This window comes from Salvia hispanica, chromosome 3, assembly GCF_029641045.1.
Source record: "Salvia hispanica isolate PSC_SH4W2 chromosome 3, Shi_PSC_v1, whole genome shotgun sequence".
In the NCBI taxonomy this organism is placed as follows: domain Eukaryota; kingdom Viridiplantae; phylum Streptophyta; class Magnoliopsida; order Lamiales; family Lamiaceae; genus Salvia; species Salvia hispanica.
Window position 1 is genome coordinate 11,321,105 of NC_142694.1, and position 17,198 is coordinate 11,338,302.

Genomic DNA, 17,198 nt, shown 5'->3' on the forward strand with positions numbered 1-17,198 from the left:
TTTTCGATAGGTAGATTATGATCATCTAATTCTGGATTTAATACAATTAGTTTATAAATAAGTGCGAAACTAATTTGTAGAATTAGAAAAACTTATTTGTACTATAACCCAACTCTAATAATACCTATATAGTACAACTATGAACTAAGAGGTCATATCTATCTCCATTAAAAAAATTCAATTATTTTGCTTGTTCATTTTAATATAGTAGTACTAAATAATTTTACCTAAATTCCATATCATTTAAGTATGTTGCTATCTTGTGGAGTATGAGAAGAGGGTAGTAAATAGTAGTAATACGCTAGAAAGACAATGCTTTAATAAATCAAATAATCAAATCAAAACTATATGCTTTTAAGTATAATAGCGTTAAGTGGAAAAGGGAATGTATAAAAAGGGGATGACAAAGACTTCCAATACAGTAAAATGCACTCCACATTAAATATGAATCTTGTGAGTTGTCACTATATATACCATTGTACCGCTATATATATTGCCATTTTAGAATAAACTCCAAAATCTATTTTATTAATCCGTGATATAATCATTTGCTACTTCGCTCATTAACCCGTAAATCCGTAATCCTATTTATTTTTCTATTCTAAATAAATGAACCACTCATTGTCTCATTCTACTATATTATTACTAACAATAATCATTTTCATTATAAAAATTTCTTTAAATCAAAATGAGACTACATATTGCAAAAAAAATAATAAAATAAACACCATATATATATATTCATCTGATTGGGTTAGAAGTCCATAATCCATATGGTATGGGGCCGGTGTATTAATTATTATGGGAGAGTTAGGAAAGCTCCATCAATATGTGCGATCACTTAATTCCTACCATAATTCCCCAATTAAGCAAAAAACTTGTTCATCAACACATAAACACAAATCTACTAAACATCATTATTATATCTCTCATTGTGCAATAAATAACTAAATCTTGATTAAGGTTAGTTGCGTAACGTCTCTCCAAAGCTTCACTAAACCCCAAACCCACCCCCCCCCCCGTGAATGTACCGAAAAAAACTCTGTGCCCCAAATCACACCTCCCACACCAACTTACTCACTCTCTCACCTCCAATCCAAAATCACATACACTCTCTCTCTCTCTCTCTAACTTCCTTTTGCCGGAGAATCAGAGCTTTTTGTTTCTCAGATTTATATATCTAGCCCAATTTGGTTTCAATTCAGCAATTTTAACTTCCTACATAGTGATCTTGCATCTCATTATGTTTTCTTGAGCTGCATTGGGCAGCCTTTGTGATCTTGCTTGATATCAAAAATGGCTTATGAAAGCTTGGATTTTTCAGCGAAATTCACAATGTGATAGGTGAATTGAGTGCATGCGGTCTTGATTGTGATGATGGTGGCCGCCGTTCACGGAGACCGACAAAGCCCCAAAACACACGAGGAACATTCTAGAAGGCCCCCATTGCTGCCGTCGGAGAAAGATTACAGTAATGGAGTTGCAAATAATCAGAGAAAGCCCAAATCGAGAATTGTTTCTTCTAGGTACATGTCCCCTTCTTCTTCGACTTCTACATCAAATTCGTCCTCGTCTTCTTCCTCTTCGAGGAGGTGCCCTTCCCCTTTAATTTCGAGAAATTCGACGCCGGTTTCGAACGGGCCTTCTGCGAGCCCTAAGAGGTCTGTTTCCGTCGACCGCCGACGGCCGGCGGCGGCCAGACCTGTAGTATCCGATCTCGAATCGAAGAATGGAAATGCTGCTCAGGTGTCAGCTACCGCGAAGCTTCTCGTGACTTCTACCCGGAGTTTGTCGGTTTCGTTTCAGGGAGAAGCCTTTTCTCTGCCTATTAGTAAGACTAAGGCGGCGCCGCCGTCGCCTAATGTGAGAAAAGGGACGCCGGAGAGGAGAAGGGGTGGAACCCCGTTGAAAGGGGGAGGAGATCAGGTGGAGAATTCTAAGCCCTCTGATCACAACCGTTGGCCTGCCAGGAATCGGGTGGTTAATCCGTTGTCCCGGAGTTTGGATTGTCGTGGCAACGGAGGTGATCGGAGTAAGGTGGTGGGATCTGCGAATGGAATCCGTACTCTGCAGCAGTTGATGAATGATGAGAGGAGGCCTTCTCTTGATGGAAGGTTGAGTCTCGATTTGGGGGATTCTGACCTAATTAAGGCAGCTCCTGATGGGAATTCAGTTAACAATGGACTCTCATTTCCTTGTGATCTCACTGCATCTGATTCAGACAGTGTGTCTTCAGATAGTACTTCTGGAGTTCAAGAATTTGGTGGGGCTGTGAATGGCCGAAATGGGCCTCGCGGGATTGCTGTTTCGGCTAGATTTTGGCAAGAAACGAATAGCCGCTTGAGAAGGCTTCAGGATCCAGGCTCACCTCTATCAATGAGTCCTACCTCTAAAGTGATGATGCCACCAAATTTGAAAAGGAGTTCGAGTGATGGTCATGGTCTGTTGATGTCTCCCCCTGCTCGTGGTGGTATTAGACCTGCCTCACCTAGCAAGCTTATGACGCCTCTTGGATCATCTCCATCACGGGGCCATAGTCCATCTCGGATAAGAAATGCTGTTAGCACCATTAATAACAATTTCAACGAGACACCTTCAGTCCTTAGTTTTGCTGTTGATGTTCGGAGGGCTAAAGTTGGGGAGAGCCGGATTTTTGATGCGCACTTAGTGAGACTGTTGTACAACCGGAACCTGCAGTGGCGCTTTGTGAATGCAAGAACTGAGGCAGTTATGTTGGTGCAGAAACAGAGTGCAGAGGTGAGTGAGCATGTTTTGCTGTTACTTATTGTTTGAGTATACAAATTTGATATCTCGGTGTTATGGTGGATGCCAGCCTTTTTTCTGTTTCATTCTGAGTTTTATTTCATATTCACCTTGAGAATATTACCAAGAAAATGAACATGAATCCCCCTACGATATGAGTATTGGAATATGTCAATTTGACATGTTAGGTTGACTTGTCGAAACAAGAGGACATGGTTTACGTTTTCTCATCTATCTTCCCGAGACAATGTCCTGATTAGGTTTTCTGATACTTATTCGGATGCTTTCTAAAAAAGAGAAACTTTATGGAAAGGGAGTCATAGTTTTGGAATGTCGGAAGGAATTCTTCAGGTTTTTATGTACTAGCATTTAATGCAAAATCTAATGCTTTTGCTTTAAATTTTCAACTCATTTTTTATATAAAAATTAAGGGTTATTCGTAGTTTGTGGAGTTCCCCATCTTATCCTTCTGTTGCTGGATTCTGTAATGCAGGATATGAATCAAACCTTTTTCAAAGGTGGGGTTTTGAGCTGGGGAACAAACTATTATTCACCCAAAATATAATGTGCTTGTGAGTCGAATCTATGAAATTTCTTACATCTGACTTGATAAGGCTGAGTTAAAAAGAACATCTCTAGTTATCATTGCTCATTTGCTCTTAAGCATGGCAAGTTCTGTCCATTTCTCTTAAAATTATGTAATCTTCTTTATTTTGATATCAGATTCAAAGGGACATAAATACACTTGTTGTGAGTCTGATCATGATTCATTACTTGTATGGTAGCTTTAGTTATTTACTTTCTTCAGACGTTCTATGTGCTAGACTATTGTTTTCTCTTTTCCTCATATCTTTCGTATATACTTCTACCTTTACTTTTACATACCTCTTCCTTTAAGCAATGCTGCCATAGATTTCGCGTGTTACACACCAAGACGGTTATCATCATTGATGCAGTTTCCGCTATTTTAAAAAGTATTGCTTGTTCATCTCAGACATTTGTAGTGTTTTGATCGAAGGTTTCAGTTCTTTTGCTATTAAGTGAAGTAACATATTGTTCTCAGAAGCCAACTTCTAAAGTATAAAAAAACAAGCTTTTTTGCCACACTATCATCCAGTCAATTCTGCTCCACTCCATCCCTCTTTCGTAGCTGTGTATCTTTCCAGTTAGGTAACGGGAAGCCTTCCTCCACTACATGAATCCAAATTTGAGTTTATCCAAGAAAAAACATCTTAACTTATCAGTGTCTTGGTCTTCTTCCTTTCATAGAATTTTCTGATGCAAACATGGATGATCAGTCCATTTATTTTCAGTTGTGTTCTTCCGCGTCTCAATCTGGTCCTCCATAGTTATTTGTATGGAAACAGCTTGCTTTTTTTTGGCCTAATGTAAGGCCTTGGTTTCTATTTATCTTCATGCATTATTTGTCTGTGTGCGCCTAGCCCAATGCGTTGCTATCTTCTTATGGTATCTATTCCCGTACCATCCTGAATCTTATGGGCGTACCAGTAAGATCACTATAAAATCTTGTCTTGTGAAATTTTGCGATCTTATTCCTCTATTTGTATTTTGTACCAGAAAAATCTGTGGAATGCCTGGATAGCAATCTCCGATCTGCGTGATACTGTCACCAAAAAAAGCCATAGATTGCAGTTGCTGAGGCAAAAGTTGAGACTAGCTTCTATTCTTAAAGGACAAGTAAGCTTTTTTTCCCCTCTCATTTCTTAATTGATAATAGCAGACATTAGTGCTAATTTTCGTATTGGCTTATTTATTTAATTTCTATCTTTAAGCCTGAAATTGTTGGAACAAGCTATAGCATTTATCATATGGTTTCACACAAATCCTAGAAACGGTATCTGTTTGGGACTCTTAGAGATGAGGCATAACACTGGTGAAGCTGAACTATTTTACAGCAAGAAGTCTACGAACTTTGTCTAAACTTTACACCTACCTATCTGTCATGAATATGCCATGCAACAATTTTCTTCGTCTCCCTCTGCTTGATACGATATTTACCTGAAATTCCATTTTATGTGGCTCCTGTGCGTTAGAATCTCATCTGTATTTGCATGAATCCACCTCAATATCATTCTGTTACCAATGCTGAAGTTTGCTTTGGAATTACTTTGGAATTCCCAATAGTGATGAAGTTAGTTTGTAAAATTGGGATTGAATCTAGGCAATAATTTCTTCTATTTGCTTTTGAGAAAAAGCCACACCAATTTTTTTTGGTTTATCATAATTCTTAGTTGTATAAGTTGGCTAATTATAAATGTGTAATTAGATAGTAGTATTACTCTGTTTTTGCACGAACATATGTGCAAGGCAAACATCCTAGTTTCGGTGTCTCTAATGTCCATTGATATCTTATCATTGTAGATGACCTTGTTAGAAAATTGGGCTTCATTGGAAAATGACCACTCAGTTTCTCTGCTTGGAGCTATTGAAGCCTTAAAGGCTAGCACTCTCCGTCTTCCAGTCGTTGGAGGAGCTACTGTACGTGCCTCTATTTTCAATTCAGAAACAATTTCTTTCCATAGTTGAAAAAAAGTTAACCATGTCTTCATCTGTGGCAGGCTAACGTTCTAGGCTTGAAGGATGCTATAGGCTCGGCTGTTGATGTTATGCACGGAATGGCATCATCAATATGTTCGCTTCTGCCAGTGGTAATCTCAGCTGCCCTTTCCCTCTTTACACCATTGACTCGATTTAGCTGTTCATAAGCAAGAAACAGAGAAAAAGAGTAAAGCATCCATGGCTGAAATAGTTGATTGGTTTTCAGGTGGAAGAAGTGAACCTTTTAGTGACCGAACTGGCACAAGTGAGTGCCAAAGAGCGAGCTCTACTCGAACAATGCACCGATTTCATTTCCTTGTTAGCAGCCATGCAGGTACTTTCTACTGCTTCCCAATCCCTCCTTACCTACCCTAAAATTTATCTTCTACAATTGTCTACAATGAACGACCACTCCTATGAATCTGACAGGATCGAGCCACTAGTTTGAGAACGCATGTAATACAACATAACTGTGTACGATCAGCTTAACAAGAGAGTAGGACTGATTGCAGCCACTCGACAATATATGCTAACACCCATACTGAACCTTCAGACCTCGTGGAGGCGGCAGCGATTATGTGATAAGAAACGCAGCGAATCTCAGCCATTTTTTTTTTCAGTGCATCCTGACCTCCAGGTATCCAATTTTATAGGAAAGGGTCTTTTACCCTCTAATTTGCCGTACACATGCCTTTCATTCCCGGTTATTTTTTTCTGGTCTCGACGCTCTACCACATTTTCGGGAAGGAAAGTATGTACATATGTAATATTCTTGCTCTGTTTATTGTTAATCTTAGATCTATCTGAATGTGGTATTATACATGAAGGGAATTGCAGCATCTGAATCTATGAGCTGTTTGTTGAGCATTATTAAACTTCAGTTGCTTGGAATTGGATTCCAGATTCTCATATCTTTGAGGAAAACTAGGAAATGAGAATCTTGGACATCTGGTTACGTAGTTTCGTCAATCCATGTGTTTTGTGAGGGAAAAAAATATATATAGGAGAAAAAAAGCAAAAATCCTCCAAATGAAAAATTCGCGTGCTCCGATCTTATATTTTGAAAGAGGTGCGAATTTAATCCAAAAAATGAAAAGTCAGTCCAATTTACTCCCAAAATTCTGAAATCTCTCGATTCTAACACATTTTTCTAATTTTTTTGCTATTACAACACCTTTTCGTAAAAATATGCGATCTTTAAAATTTCAGAAATCGCAAATTTTCAACTTGACAAATCTAAAACATAAGTATTCAAAAGTATGGAAGTTGTTTTAAAATATGTACTACTATACATTTCACAAGAAGGTAATTTTCTATAAATGCACAAACTATTATCAGATTTTGATTTTTAATTAAGTAAAGAAAATTGATGAGACTTGTATGCATTAAAATGAAATGTAATGTCAATTGAAATTGTGATCGATTGGCCTCCCACGATATCAAACCTCCAAATTAATGTGAAAAGCAGACGTCATATCAAATAAATTGTAATAATGAAATTCCATATGTATGATCTAATCAAATAAAAGTGATGGTTGTAAACATAGACGTAAAAAGAAATTGAAAATTTAATTTCTTGCAGTTCCATAGATAATCATCTTGTCCAATGAAATAAACTGCTATTGAACATATGAATATGCAGCCAAATATTGGAAAGCTATATTCATATCATAAATATCAAAGGATGTTTCAGTTTAATTTTGATTATGCTCCAAAAAAAAATTAAATCTTTATATAAGTCTTGAATTTATTTTCTTCTCCATTTAATTCTCTTATTAAAAACTAAAGGACCCTTCTCAATCTCTCTCTCTCTTCCCATTGTCGTTTCTACATTATGTTCTGCTGAGCTACGGTGGGGAGAAATGGTTCTGCAAAATTCGATTTTTCAATTCACAATGTGATAGGGGAATCCACTCGTTAATGCAGTCTCGATTATGATGATGGTGGCCGCTGTTCTCGAACCAGTTTCAACAGCCAAACCGCAAACCCCCAAAACACAGCAAGAACATTCTAGAAGACCGCCATTGGTGGAGCCGGAGAAAGGTTACGCCAATGGAGTTGCAATTAATCAAAGGAAACCAAAATCAAGAGTCGTTTCATCTAGATACATGTCCCCTTCACCTTCGACTTCCACTTCCGCATCAAATTCATCCTCTTCTTCTTCTTCTTCTTCCAATGCGAGAAGGTACCCTTCCCCTTTAATTTCACGAAGCTCGACGCCGGCGCCGAATGCCCCCAAGAGGTCCGTTTCCGTCGACCGGCGGAGGTCGGCAGCGGCCAGACCCCTAATGTCCGATCTCGATTCAAGGAGTGGAAATGCTGCTGAATTGTCAGCTGCTCGCCTGACTTCTACCCGGAGTTTGTCGGTATCGTTTCAAGGAGAGGCCTTTTCGCTTCCCATTAGTAAAACTAAGGCGGCGCCGCCGTCGCCTAATGTGAGGAAAGTGACGCCGGAGAGGAGAAGGGGTGGCACTCCGTTGAGAGGGGGAGGAGATCAGGTGGAGAATTCTAAGCTTTCTGATCACAATCGTTGGCCTGCCAGGAATCGGGGAGGTAATCTGTTGTCACAGAGTTTGGATTGCCGTGGCGGTGGTGATCGGAGTAAGGTGGTGGGATCTGTGAATGGAATTCGAACTCTGCAGCAATTGATTAATGATGGGACGAGGGCTTCTCTTGATAGAAGGTTGAGTCTTGATTTGGGGAATTCTGACCTAATAAAGGCAGCTCCTGATGGGAATTCAGTTAGTAATGGAGTCTCATTGCCTTGTGATCTCACTGCATCGGATTCAGATAGTGTTTCCTCAGACAGTACTTCAGGAGTTCAAGAATTCGGTGGGGGTGTCAATGGTCGGAATGGGCCGCGCGGGATAGCACGTTCGGCTAGGTTTTGGCAGGAAACGAATAGCCGGTTGAGGAGGCTGCAGGATCCAGGTTCACCTCTGTCAATGAGTCCTACCTCTAAACTGATGGTGCCACCAAATTTGAGGAGTTCTAGTGATGGTCATGGTCTTTCGATGTCATCCCCTGCTCGTGGCGCGTCCCCTGCTCGCGGTGGTATAAGACCTGCCTCTCCGAGCAAGCTCATGACGCCTGTTAGGTCATCTCCATCTCCATCTCGGGGCCACAGTCCGTCTCGGATAAAAAATGCTGTTAGCACCATTAATAACAATTTCACTGAGTCACCTTCAGTCCTTAGTTTTGCTGTAGATGTCCGGAGGGGCAAAGTTGGGGAAAATCGGATTTTTGATGCACACTTGTTGAGACTCTTGTACAACCGGAACCTGCAGTGGCGCTTTGTAAATGCAACAACTGAGGCGGTTATGTCGGCGCAGAAACACAGTGCAGAGGTGAGGATTTTTGGTGTTACTTAATGTTTGAGCATACAAATATGGTTTTTTGTTGTTGCCTTGAATCATGTTTGAAATTGTTGTAAGATATATGTGATGGGTGCTACGCCTCATTCGTATTTCATTTTGATTTATTTCATGTTTATAGTGTACCTTGAGAAATTGACTATTAAGAAATGAACACAGATCTGTTGATGAGTATAAGTACATGACTATTTTGCGATTTGTCAAGCTGACATGCATGTTAGTTGTGTCGAAACTAGAGCATGTTTTCCGTTAATATGGCCATGTCGTCATCTTGGATTTAGCATATTTTCTTCTGATGAAGGTGTAGTGTACAAGTGTAAGATGCTACAAGCTTGGGTATCATGGTCATAAATAACAAACCAATTACTATCCATCTCTGTTGATGCCTTTTACCAAATATGGCATTGCAATGCTAGTTTAGATGTACAGCATATATGGCATAATTTTATGTATCTTAGTATGGTCAGAGACTCAGATAGAATTTATCGACACTTCGATTCATTCAGTTATTCCAATTATCCATATTGAGTTTTGCGAAAATGGGTAGATGATAATTCACTGTACATTTTGGGGAGGCCTTATATGGAATGAGAATCCTTGTTTCAGAATATTGGTTGATCTATATAGTACTCCTAGTATTTATTTCAGTCAGATGTTGTACTTGCTAGATCATCGTTTTTTCTCTTTTATCATATCCTTTGTATACTTTTACCTTCAAGCAATGGCTTCAACAGATTTGTGTATAGATATGAAGATGCTTATCATCTTTGATGCAGACAGTTCAGGAGTTCTCTCCCTTCTCTCTTTTTAAACCTAGTTCTTGCCTAATATTCACACCCTCCATTGTTACATTAGCAAAAGAAATTCGCTTTTTTTGCCAATTGTTAAGCCTTAGTTTGTATTGATGTTCATGCATGAGTTGCTACCCAACCCTTTGTTATCTTCTTATGGTATGATAATCTACTAACATCCAGAACACTTTTGGCATGGCTGTTACACTGCTTTATAATCTTGCCTCGTAAAGTTTCATGATTTTATTCCTTCATTTGTACCAGAAAAATTTGTGGAACGCCTGGATAGCAATCTCTGACCTACGTGATACTGTCACCATAAAAAGTCATAAACTTCAGTTGCTGAGGCAAAAGTTGAGATTAGCTTCTATTCTCAAAGGACAAGTAAGCTTTAATTTCATCATAGTATCTCAATTGATAATAGCTGACTAGATCACTAAGAAATAAATTTCTCAATTAATAAGTTCATTGGTAGCCTGACTACAAATATCTTCTGCAATTATATATCTCGACCTCGATATCATTCTGTCACCAATTCCAAGTTTTACTTTGAACTAACTTCTGAATTCCAAATGTTGATGAAGTTAGTTGTAAATGCTGGGCTTTGAAACTAGGCAATTTTTAGTGTATAGTACTTGTAACCTTTGATTAGCTTATCATTTTTTAATCTCATTTGGATGATGTATTCTCCTGCTTGTGCAAGTAAAACGCCTTAGTTTCGGTGGCTCTAATGTCTCCTGAACGTATTTTCTTTTAGATGACCTTATTAGAGGAATGGGCTTCTATGGAAGGAGACCACTCAGATTCTCTGCTTGGAGCTATCGAATCCTTAAAGGCTAGCACACTTCGTCTTCCAGTCGTTGGAGGAGCTACTGTATGTATCTTGCAATGCTTTCAGTTCAGTAACAATTCTTTCGATAATTTTGAATAAAGTTAACCACGTTTTCGATCATGACAGGCCAATGTTCTAGGCTTGAAGGATGCAATAGGTTCGGCTTTTGATGTTATGCACGGAATGGCATCATCAATATGTTTACTTCTGACAGTGGTAATCTCATTGCTGCTCTCTCCCTCTTCACATCATTGACTAAAAATGCTCAATTTTATGCTCATGAGCAAGAAGCAGACGAAGGAGTCGCCTAATCCATGTGAATTTCGATGAATAATTACACGTTTCATGGCTGAAAGTTAGCTGTTAATTGTTTTCAGGTTGAGGAAGTAAACACTCTAGTAACAGAACTTGCACAAGTGACTGCCAAAGAGCAAGCTTTACTCGAACAATGCACAGATCTGATTTCCTCGTTAGCAGCCATGCAGGTAGTTCCCCTCCTCTCTTGCCTACCCGATAATTTCTTGTCAACGACTATAACAACTCCTCTTCCTACGAATGAATCAGGTACGAGACACTAGTTTGAGAACACATGTAATACAGCATAACTTTGTACGATCAGCTTAACAAAGAGAAGTAGAACTGATTGCACTCGACAATATTCAACTCTAGATGCTAACACCATACACTACCTTCAGACCTCGTGGAGGCAGCCGTGATTATGTGATAAGAAACGGAGAAAATTCCCCTCCAGGTTTCCGATATTACAGGAAACGGGGTCTTTTATCCTCTAATTAGCCTATCTTTTTAGTTTTCATTTACGTACTTTATTCTCTAGAGGAAACTATGTATATATGTAATATTCTTACTGTTTTTTGTTAATCTTAGATTTTGTCTGAGTGCTATTTTACACGAAGGGCATTGCAGAATCTGAACCTAGGAGCTTGTTGTTCAAGTTTATGGCTGTCTTAGTGATTTTCGTGTTATATATGGGAAAATTGTGTAAAAGGGGTGAACCTTTATAATTCATTATATTGCTCTTTTAAAAATTAAATGACACCACAAGAAAGAAATGAAAAATAAATGAACACTTTAATGCGCTACATAAATGTTTGTGTGAGGTCTACTGTTTCAGTCAATCCACTAATATTGGGCCGGGCCCCTGCTGCAGAAAAAAATGTATAGAAAAAGAAAGAATCTTCATGCATATTTTTTCCACTAAAAATGAAATAAAATAGAAATGAATTTTTAAAATAAAATAGAAAAGAATTAGAGATAAAGATTTGAGAAATGGAGGATTTGCAGTGTTAACTTTTGTTTGTTTTTGTAAAGCCTGAATGGATTTCACTAGTTGACAACCACTTCATTGATTATTTTTGCACCACTTTCTTTGGCACAGAAAATTCCACAGTAACTTATTAGGAGTACTTTATTTTGGATCACCATTTTTTATTAATTAATTTCACTTGCTCTATTATCCACGTTCTAGTAGTGATGCTACTTTAGTTTTCTTTTTGGAGTAGAAGATGACGCATAATGTGACTGATGATTGATGAAGATATATATATGCAATATTGGTTCTAGAATTTAATCATTATTCTTACTGAATTTTGTGATTATGTAAATTTATGGATCAAAGTTTGAAAAGAAATTGGATTAATCAAGCCCATATTAAATTATTAATATATGCAGCGACCGAAAGCAGTTGATTTTCATCACAGTGGAGGGCCACCCACTGCCTCAACTTTTGCTCACCAAAACGACGTCATTTGCCACCGAATTCAATGGCAAACAACTTCTATTTCTATTATATAGTACTACTAGTACAACAATTAATTTATTAATATATACATATTCCTTCTGTTCTCATGTGTAAAGCTAAAAAGTTAGAACATAGTGATCATTGTAACAGATTGTGATCATCAAAGGGAAAATACATTGAATTACTGCATTTATTTGGTGTTATATTCATTCGGATTCGTACCGTACATATCATGCTGAAATTAATCTAGCTAATATACATTGGATTATGTTACGGCAATTATTTGGTGTTATATTATGAAAATTGGAACAGATTGTGATTATTAAAGGGAAAAAAAATAAATGCAAGTAGTGACTTCCCAGATAGTTGGCTCTTTGACAATTGAGAAGTCAAGTAAAAACCCTAACCCTAGGGAATTTTGTCTATTGGCTTCCTCTGTTCAAGGGCCACACTTAATTTAGTGCTTCTCAATAAACAACTCCAAGTCCAACTGACATATATGCAATACTATTATTTTGTGGGACACTCAATATATTCATATATTTGACTGGAATATGAATATGAAGCATCTATGTATAAATGAATCATATAGTAAAAAGACGAAAGTTAAAGAAGACCTAGGTAATTTGAATATTTTTTAATTAGTTAATATTGAGTTTTATAGTTAGTGGAAGAAGTCGAAAAAGATTACTTTTAAGGCTTTGATTCCACTATTGAATGTCACAACAATGGAGGTTATTCCCATATTTTTTCTGTCGATTAAAGGGGGCTAAGTGTTTGTTTTGTATGTAATTCATAAATTAATGATGTCAATTACAAATTTTAAGATATTAGAATAAATTAAAGTAATTGTTAAATAATACTAATGTGAATTGAATGAGAATGATGCTTACATATACAATGTACTATAACATAATATTTTGGTCCATTATACATATTATGCAAATTACATATTCTCTAAAAAAGATGTTTGGCAATTATATTAATAATTTTTGGAACACAAGAGATAAGAGTCTCTAGTTATAACTATATTTTGCAGCAACTCATCCTACTTATATTATAACTATACCCTCTCTCTCTCACACACACACACACAAACGAACAAACAACATTATCTAGTTGGAGTGAAGATTCGTTTTTAGTTTGAAGTTGTAGTGGTTGGTGACGGAGGTTGATCACGAAAGTAGAGGTGTAGAGGAAAAGATAGCTACAACTACTATACAAAAATGTTGCACATGAAACAGGTTAATTTCAAAGTGGCATTGCATGTGCCAAATAATTGCCAACCATTTTCAAGTAATATATCAATAATTGTACTATCAATAACTATTGGTAGCATGTAGCTAGGAAGATTCAATTATTTCATTTCAATGAGAAAGTGAAAGGGATTATAATTGGAATGAACAAAAAGATAAGAGCTATCAAGTATCTCTCCCTCAATTTACAATATATATTGCAATAAGATAAGATCTAGGCATCTAGCTAATCAGCTAGTATACATGAATATCAAATATGTAATTCATACTGCTATCTAGCCTTATTGCAATAATTATACGAGCTTAATTTGATGCAATTTAGCATAATTGTTTTTTGACAATTCGTGCAATTTATTAGCATGAAATAGTTAATTGAGGCCAAATTAATATCATGACTTTCAAGGTTACATAATCAAAATAGAAAGCACCACACACTAAATAATGACCCTTATAATAAAGCATGATTATCTTCTAGAAGCAATGTCAATATTATTGTTCTAATAATATTGACACCAAATGCCATATAAATAGTTAATTAACAAGTGGAGTAATTAATTACAATTATGTAATATATGGAATATCACAAATTATTAAACTAAATAAAAAGAAGAAAAGATACTCCAACTCAAGATTTCGTTAAAAAACCGAATGTTAATTAAAAAAAAAACAACTAAGAAAAGAGCCTTAGAAGCTTGGCTTCATCACGTTGTTCATGGCGATTCAGCTGCAAATCATAGCCGCTCTCCAACGTCGTCGTTTCGGACTCATCCGAAGGCGTAGCCGGTCTCTTCCTCCCCCTGCTTCTCGCTTCACCTTCCGATGCTTTGAGCCTCTTGTTCAAATCTCGCGATGCGTAGAGAGAATTATTCTCGTTAGTCTCCGGCGACGATCCCTCCTCGAACTCCGGCAAGGGGCGGATGACTCCGCCGCGGAGGACCGTCTCCACCGCGGACTGGCACACGTGCCAATTGCCCGTCCAGAGCAAGCCCACCGCTCCGTTGACCGGGTTGACCGTCCTCCCGCACGCTTCAAAGAGGAGAGATTGGAAAAGAGCTGCCAAATTAAATCCATAAATATTTGTTAGTGAAAAACAAAAAGAAATTAAAGATTTAAAAAAAGTTGTTGAGAGGAGAGGAAGCGAACCGGGTCGTTGGGAGTGGGGGACGGAGGAGAGGAAGGAGATGAGGCCGGCGCGGCCGAAGAATTTGGCGACGAAGAGGGTGGCGTTGGCTTGAGATTGGGGGCTCTCCATGCATTGTATGCTTTCTCTCAATATGCACTTTTCATTGCATCCTTTTCGAAGTATTCTACATCCGTTGCAACTCATCATGTATGATGATTTTTAAGAGAGAGATGGAGAGATTTAGGGTAGGAATAATAAGGGAGAGGTGAGGGGATATATATGGGGGAGACAAGGTTGGAAAGTTTCAAGAATGTGATGTGGAGAAAATGAGAAATTTACCTAGGGCTATCAATCTACAATATTTTATAACAACCAATATCCATTCAAATGTTTCATAAATTCTAGGTATATAAAATAAACTACTATATTCGTTTTAGCAAGCCTAGGTACTTAAACTAATTACTTAATCAAAAGTCAAGAATCGATGCATAGTATTGACTATTGAAACTCGATATTGTATTTTTACCTTAGTGATGTACTACTAATTGAGAATGAGGACCATGTTCTATTGGTCACTGAAAATACCACTCCCTCCGTCTCATTATAAGTGAGACATATTCCTTTTTAGTTCGTCCTGCTACAAATGGACATTTTCTTTTATGGCAAAAAGCAACACTCTATATTTTTCTTACTTTATCATCTCACCTCCCTTTTCTCTCTATTGGGACGGTATGTTTTATTTTGTTCTATTTGAAGTCATATTTATTTTTGATAGGTAGAATACTTTTCACTAAATCATCACTCGCATTTGTTACAAAACTAAGGAGTGTATAAAAATGAGATTCGCGTTCTGTTAACGCTTTTCAATAATTTTTTTCATATTTTTAAAACATGCACCAAATCATAACGAGACTTTAAATAGTGGACTTAAGGAGTAGTATAATAGTAGAATCTTTGAACCCTAGCCAGGTAATCATCAACCCTTCCTAGTGATTGTTGTAATTATCTACAAATTGTATTAAAGATATAGATCAAGATAAGATGAATTATTCAAGGCTAATTTTTAATCTACAAGTCACCTTCTCCAGATACAACTTGACATATTCAACTAAAAAATACACAACTTGATATAATTAAGTATACTTATTAACTAATGTTTGGCAAGTCCCGTTTGAAAAGTTGTTAAAGTAAGGAGGTTATTTAATTAGATATATAGAAAGAAATATATAAATAAAAATGAAAAGAAAAAGAGGCTCCAAAGGTGTTGGGCCAAACAGAACGGCTCCGTGTCCCCGCCAAGAGCTGTTTATTTTCGGTTTCCGTTTTGTAAAATATTTTACTATATATTCACATTTCATCTTAATAATTAATACTCCTACTTACTAATTTACTATAGTTCTATTCTCCCACATGAAATTTTAATGGGTATGTGTTTGTAAATTAAGCGAAATTATCTTACATAAATCTTGATCTGTGAGATCATGTGACATAAATGATTAATTAAATATTAAGGTATATATATAGATCTAAAATGAGTTTTCACATATAAGTTGTCCTTTCAACACCATTAAGGCCTTGTTAAATTGTAAACAGGGTTTAGGTAAGATTCCTTGTCTATATATGCACTGTTTTAATGTTAGATAACTATGACTCATCTTTCACTCAAAATCAATATCATCATATGATCATATCCACTTATTATTTTTACATTTATTTGGGAACATTTGACATATACAAGGGATAGTGCGTGCAAACGTAAGACCAAAATCTACTAAACTCCAATAACTTTGATGCCCTATTTATAATCTACTAAAAATAATTACTATACTTTGGATATATTTATATGTATGAGATCTGGGGTAACAAGAAAATAGTGTTCTGCCTTGTTAATAACTACATATTAGTAGTATATTTTAGGGCGCTGAGAAACTGTAAAAAAATATAGGATTCATCGACACACAATGTTGGTTTATCTTAACTTGAAAATTATCAAAAATACTTAAACACAGAGAGGAAATAAAAAGATAAAAAAAAAACACTAGTAGTATTATATAAAAGAATGGAATTGCATTGTAAGGCATGACACAAGTGCCAAATTTGGAGGTCAAGGGATGAATAATATGTCCATTTTATTTTGTCTTTCTGCACTTCTATGGAGTCCTCCAATATTCTTATCTTTATTATTTTAGAATAATTAAACTGACCACCAAATTATTTTTATTAAACACAGATCAATAAATAAAGTCACATAAAGTACCCAATACCAAACTATCTAAAAAAGTAGTCAAGATTGATTAATAAGAGTGAAATCTATATATGTACAAAAAATAGAACATCATCAACAACAATGGTGAAGGAAGCTAGGAATGGAGATGAACTGAAGTTCAGTTTCAAGTAGGGGTACATTGCCTCTTGATTAATCCTAATAATTAATCAAATGATTATGGCTCATATAGTGATTTTGTACTACTATTATATAGTAGTCTTTTTTGGCTTTTACTTGGAATATAAAAAAATTTAATCTCCAAATATGTGTGAGTGGACCACTTGTGCATGAACAAGTTCTTGAGCTGCTAATCAATTTCCAGCAATGCATTTGGCAATATTTAGGGAGTGTGGGCCTCTTGCTTGCAAGATTTATTGTTGCCCTTCCATGGTTATAGAGAGACAAGTGTTGTTTTTGGATCTCCAGAGAGCCACTCATTTCTACTTCCCTTTTTTATGGAAATTAAAGCAGGTGC

At 36.7% G+C, this 17,198-nt stretch overlaps 3 protein-coding genes across 3 annotated transcripts; 2 read left to right on the forward strand and 1 right to left on the reverse strand.

The window, feature by feature from the left end:
• The first annotated feature begins 1,051 nt into the window (after positions 1–1,051).
• Positions 1,052–6,148, forward strand: LOC125211258 (QWRF motif-containing protein 2-like). Its single transcript, XM_048110987.2, has 6 exons — positions 1,052–2,757; positions 4,342–4,461; positions 5,146–5,262; positions 5,343–5,432; positions 5,549–5,656; positions 5,752–6,148. The coding sequence occupies exons 1-6, from the start codon at positions 1,375–1,377 to the stop codon at positions 5,809–5,811; spliced, it is 1,878 nt and encodes a 625-aa protein (XP_047966944.1). The 5' UTR covers positions 1,052–1,374; the 3' UTR covers positions 5,812–6,148.
• A 946-nt stretch (positions 6,149–7,094) lies between these two features.
• LOC125211028 (QWRF motif-containing protein 2-like) lies at positions 7,095–11,198 on the forward strand. The gene is made up of 6 exons (XM_048110701.2): positions 7,095–8,669; positions 9,752–9,871; positions 10,245–10,361; positions 10,446–10,535; positions 10,697–10,804; positions 10,884–11,198. Exons 1-6 carry the CDS (start codon positions 7,257–7,259, stop codon positions 10,941–10,943), a joined length of 1,908 nt encoding a protein of 635 aa, XP_047966658.1. The 5' UTR covers positions 7,095–7,256; the 3' UTR covers positions 10,944–11,198.
• A 2,642-nt stretch (positions 11,199–13,840) lies between these two features.
• LOC125212366 (LOB domain-containing protein 38-like) lies at positions 13,841–14,736 on the reverse strand. Its single transcript, XM_048112512.2, has 2 exons — positions 14,478–14,736; positions 13,841–14,387 (listed from the first exon to the last, which is right to left on the reverse strand). Exons 1-2 carry the CDS (start codon positions 14,662–14,664, stop codon positions 14,005–14,007), a joined length of 570 nt encoding a protein of 189 aa, XP_047968469.1. The 5' UTR covers positions 14,665–14,736; the 3' UTR covers positions 13,841–14,004.
• Between the last annotated feature and the right edge of the window lie 2,462 nt (positions 14,737–17,198).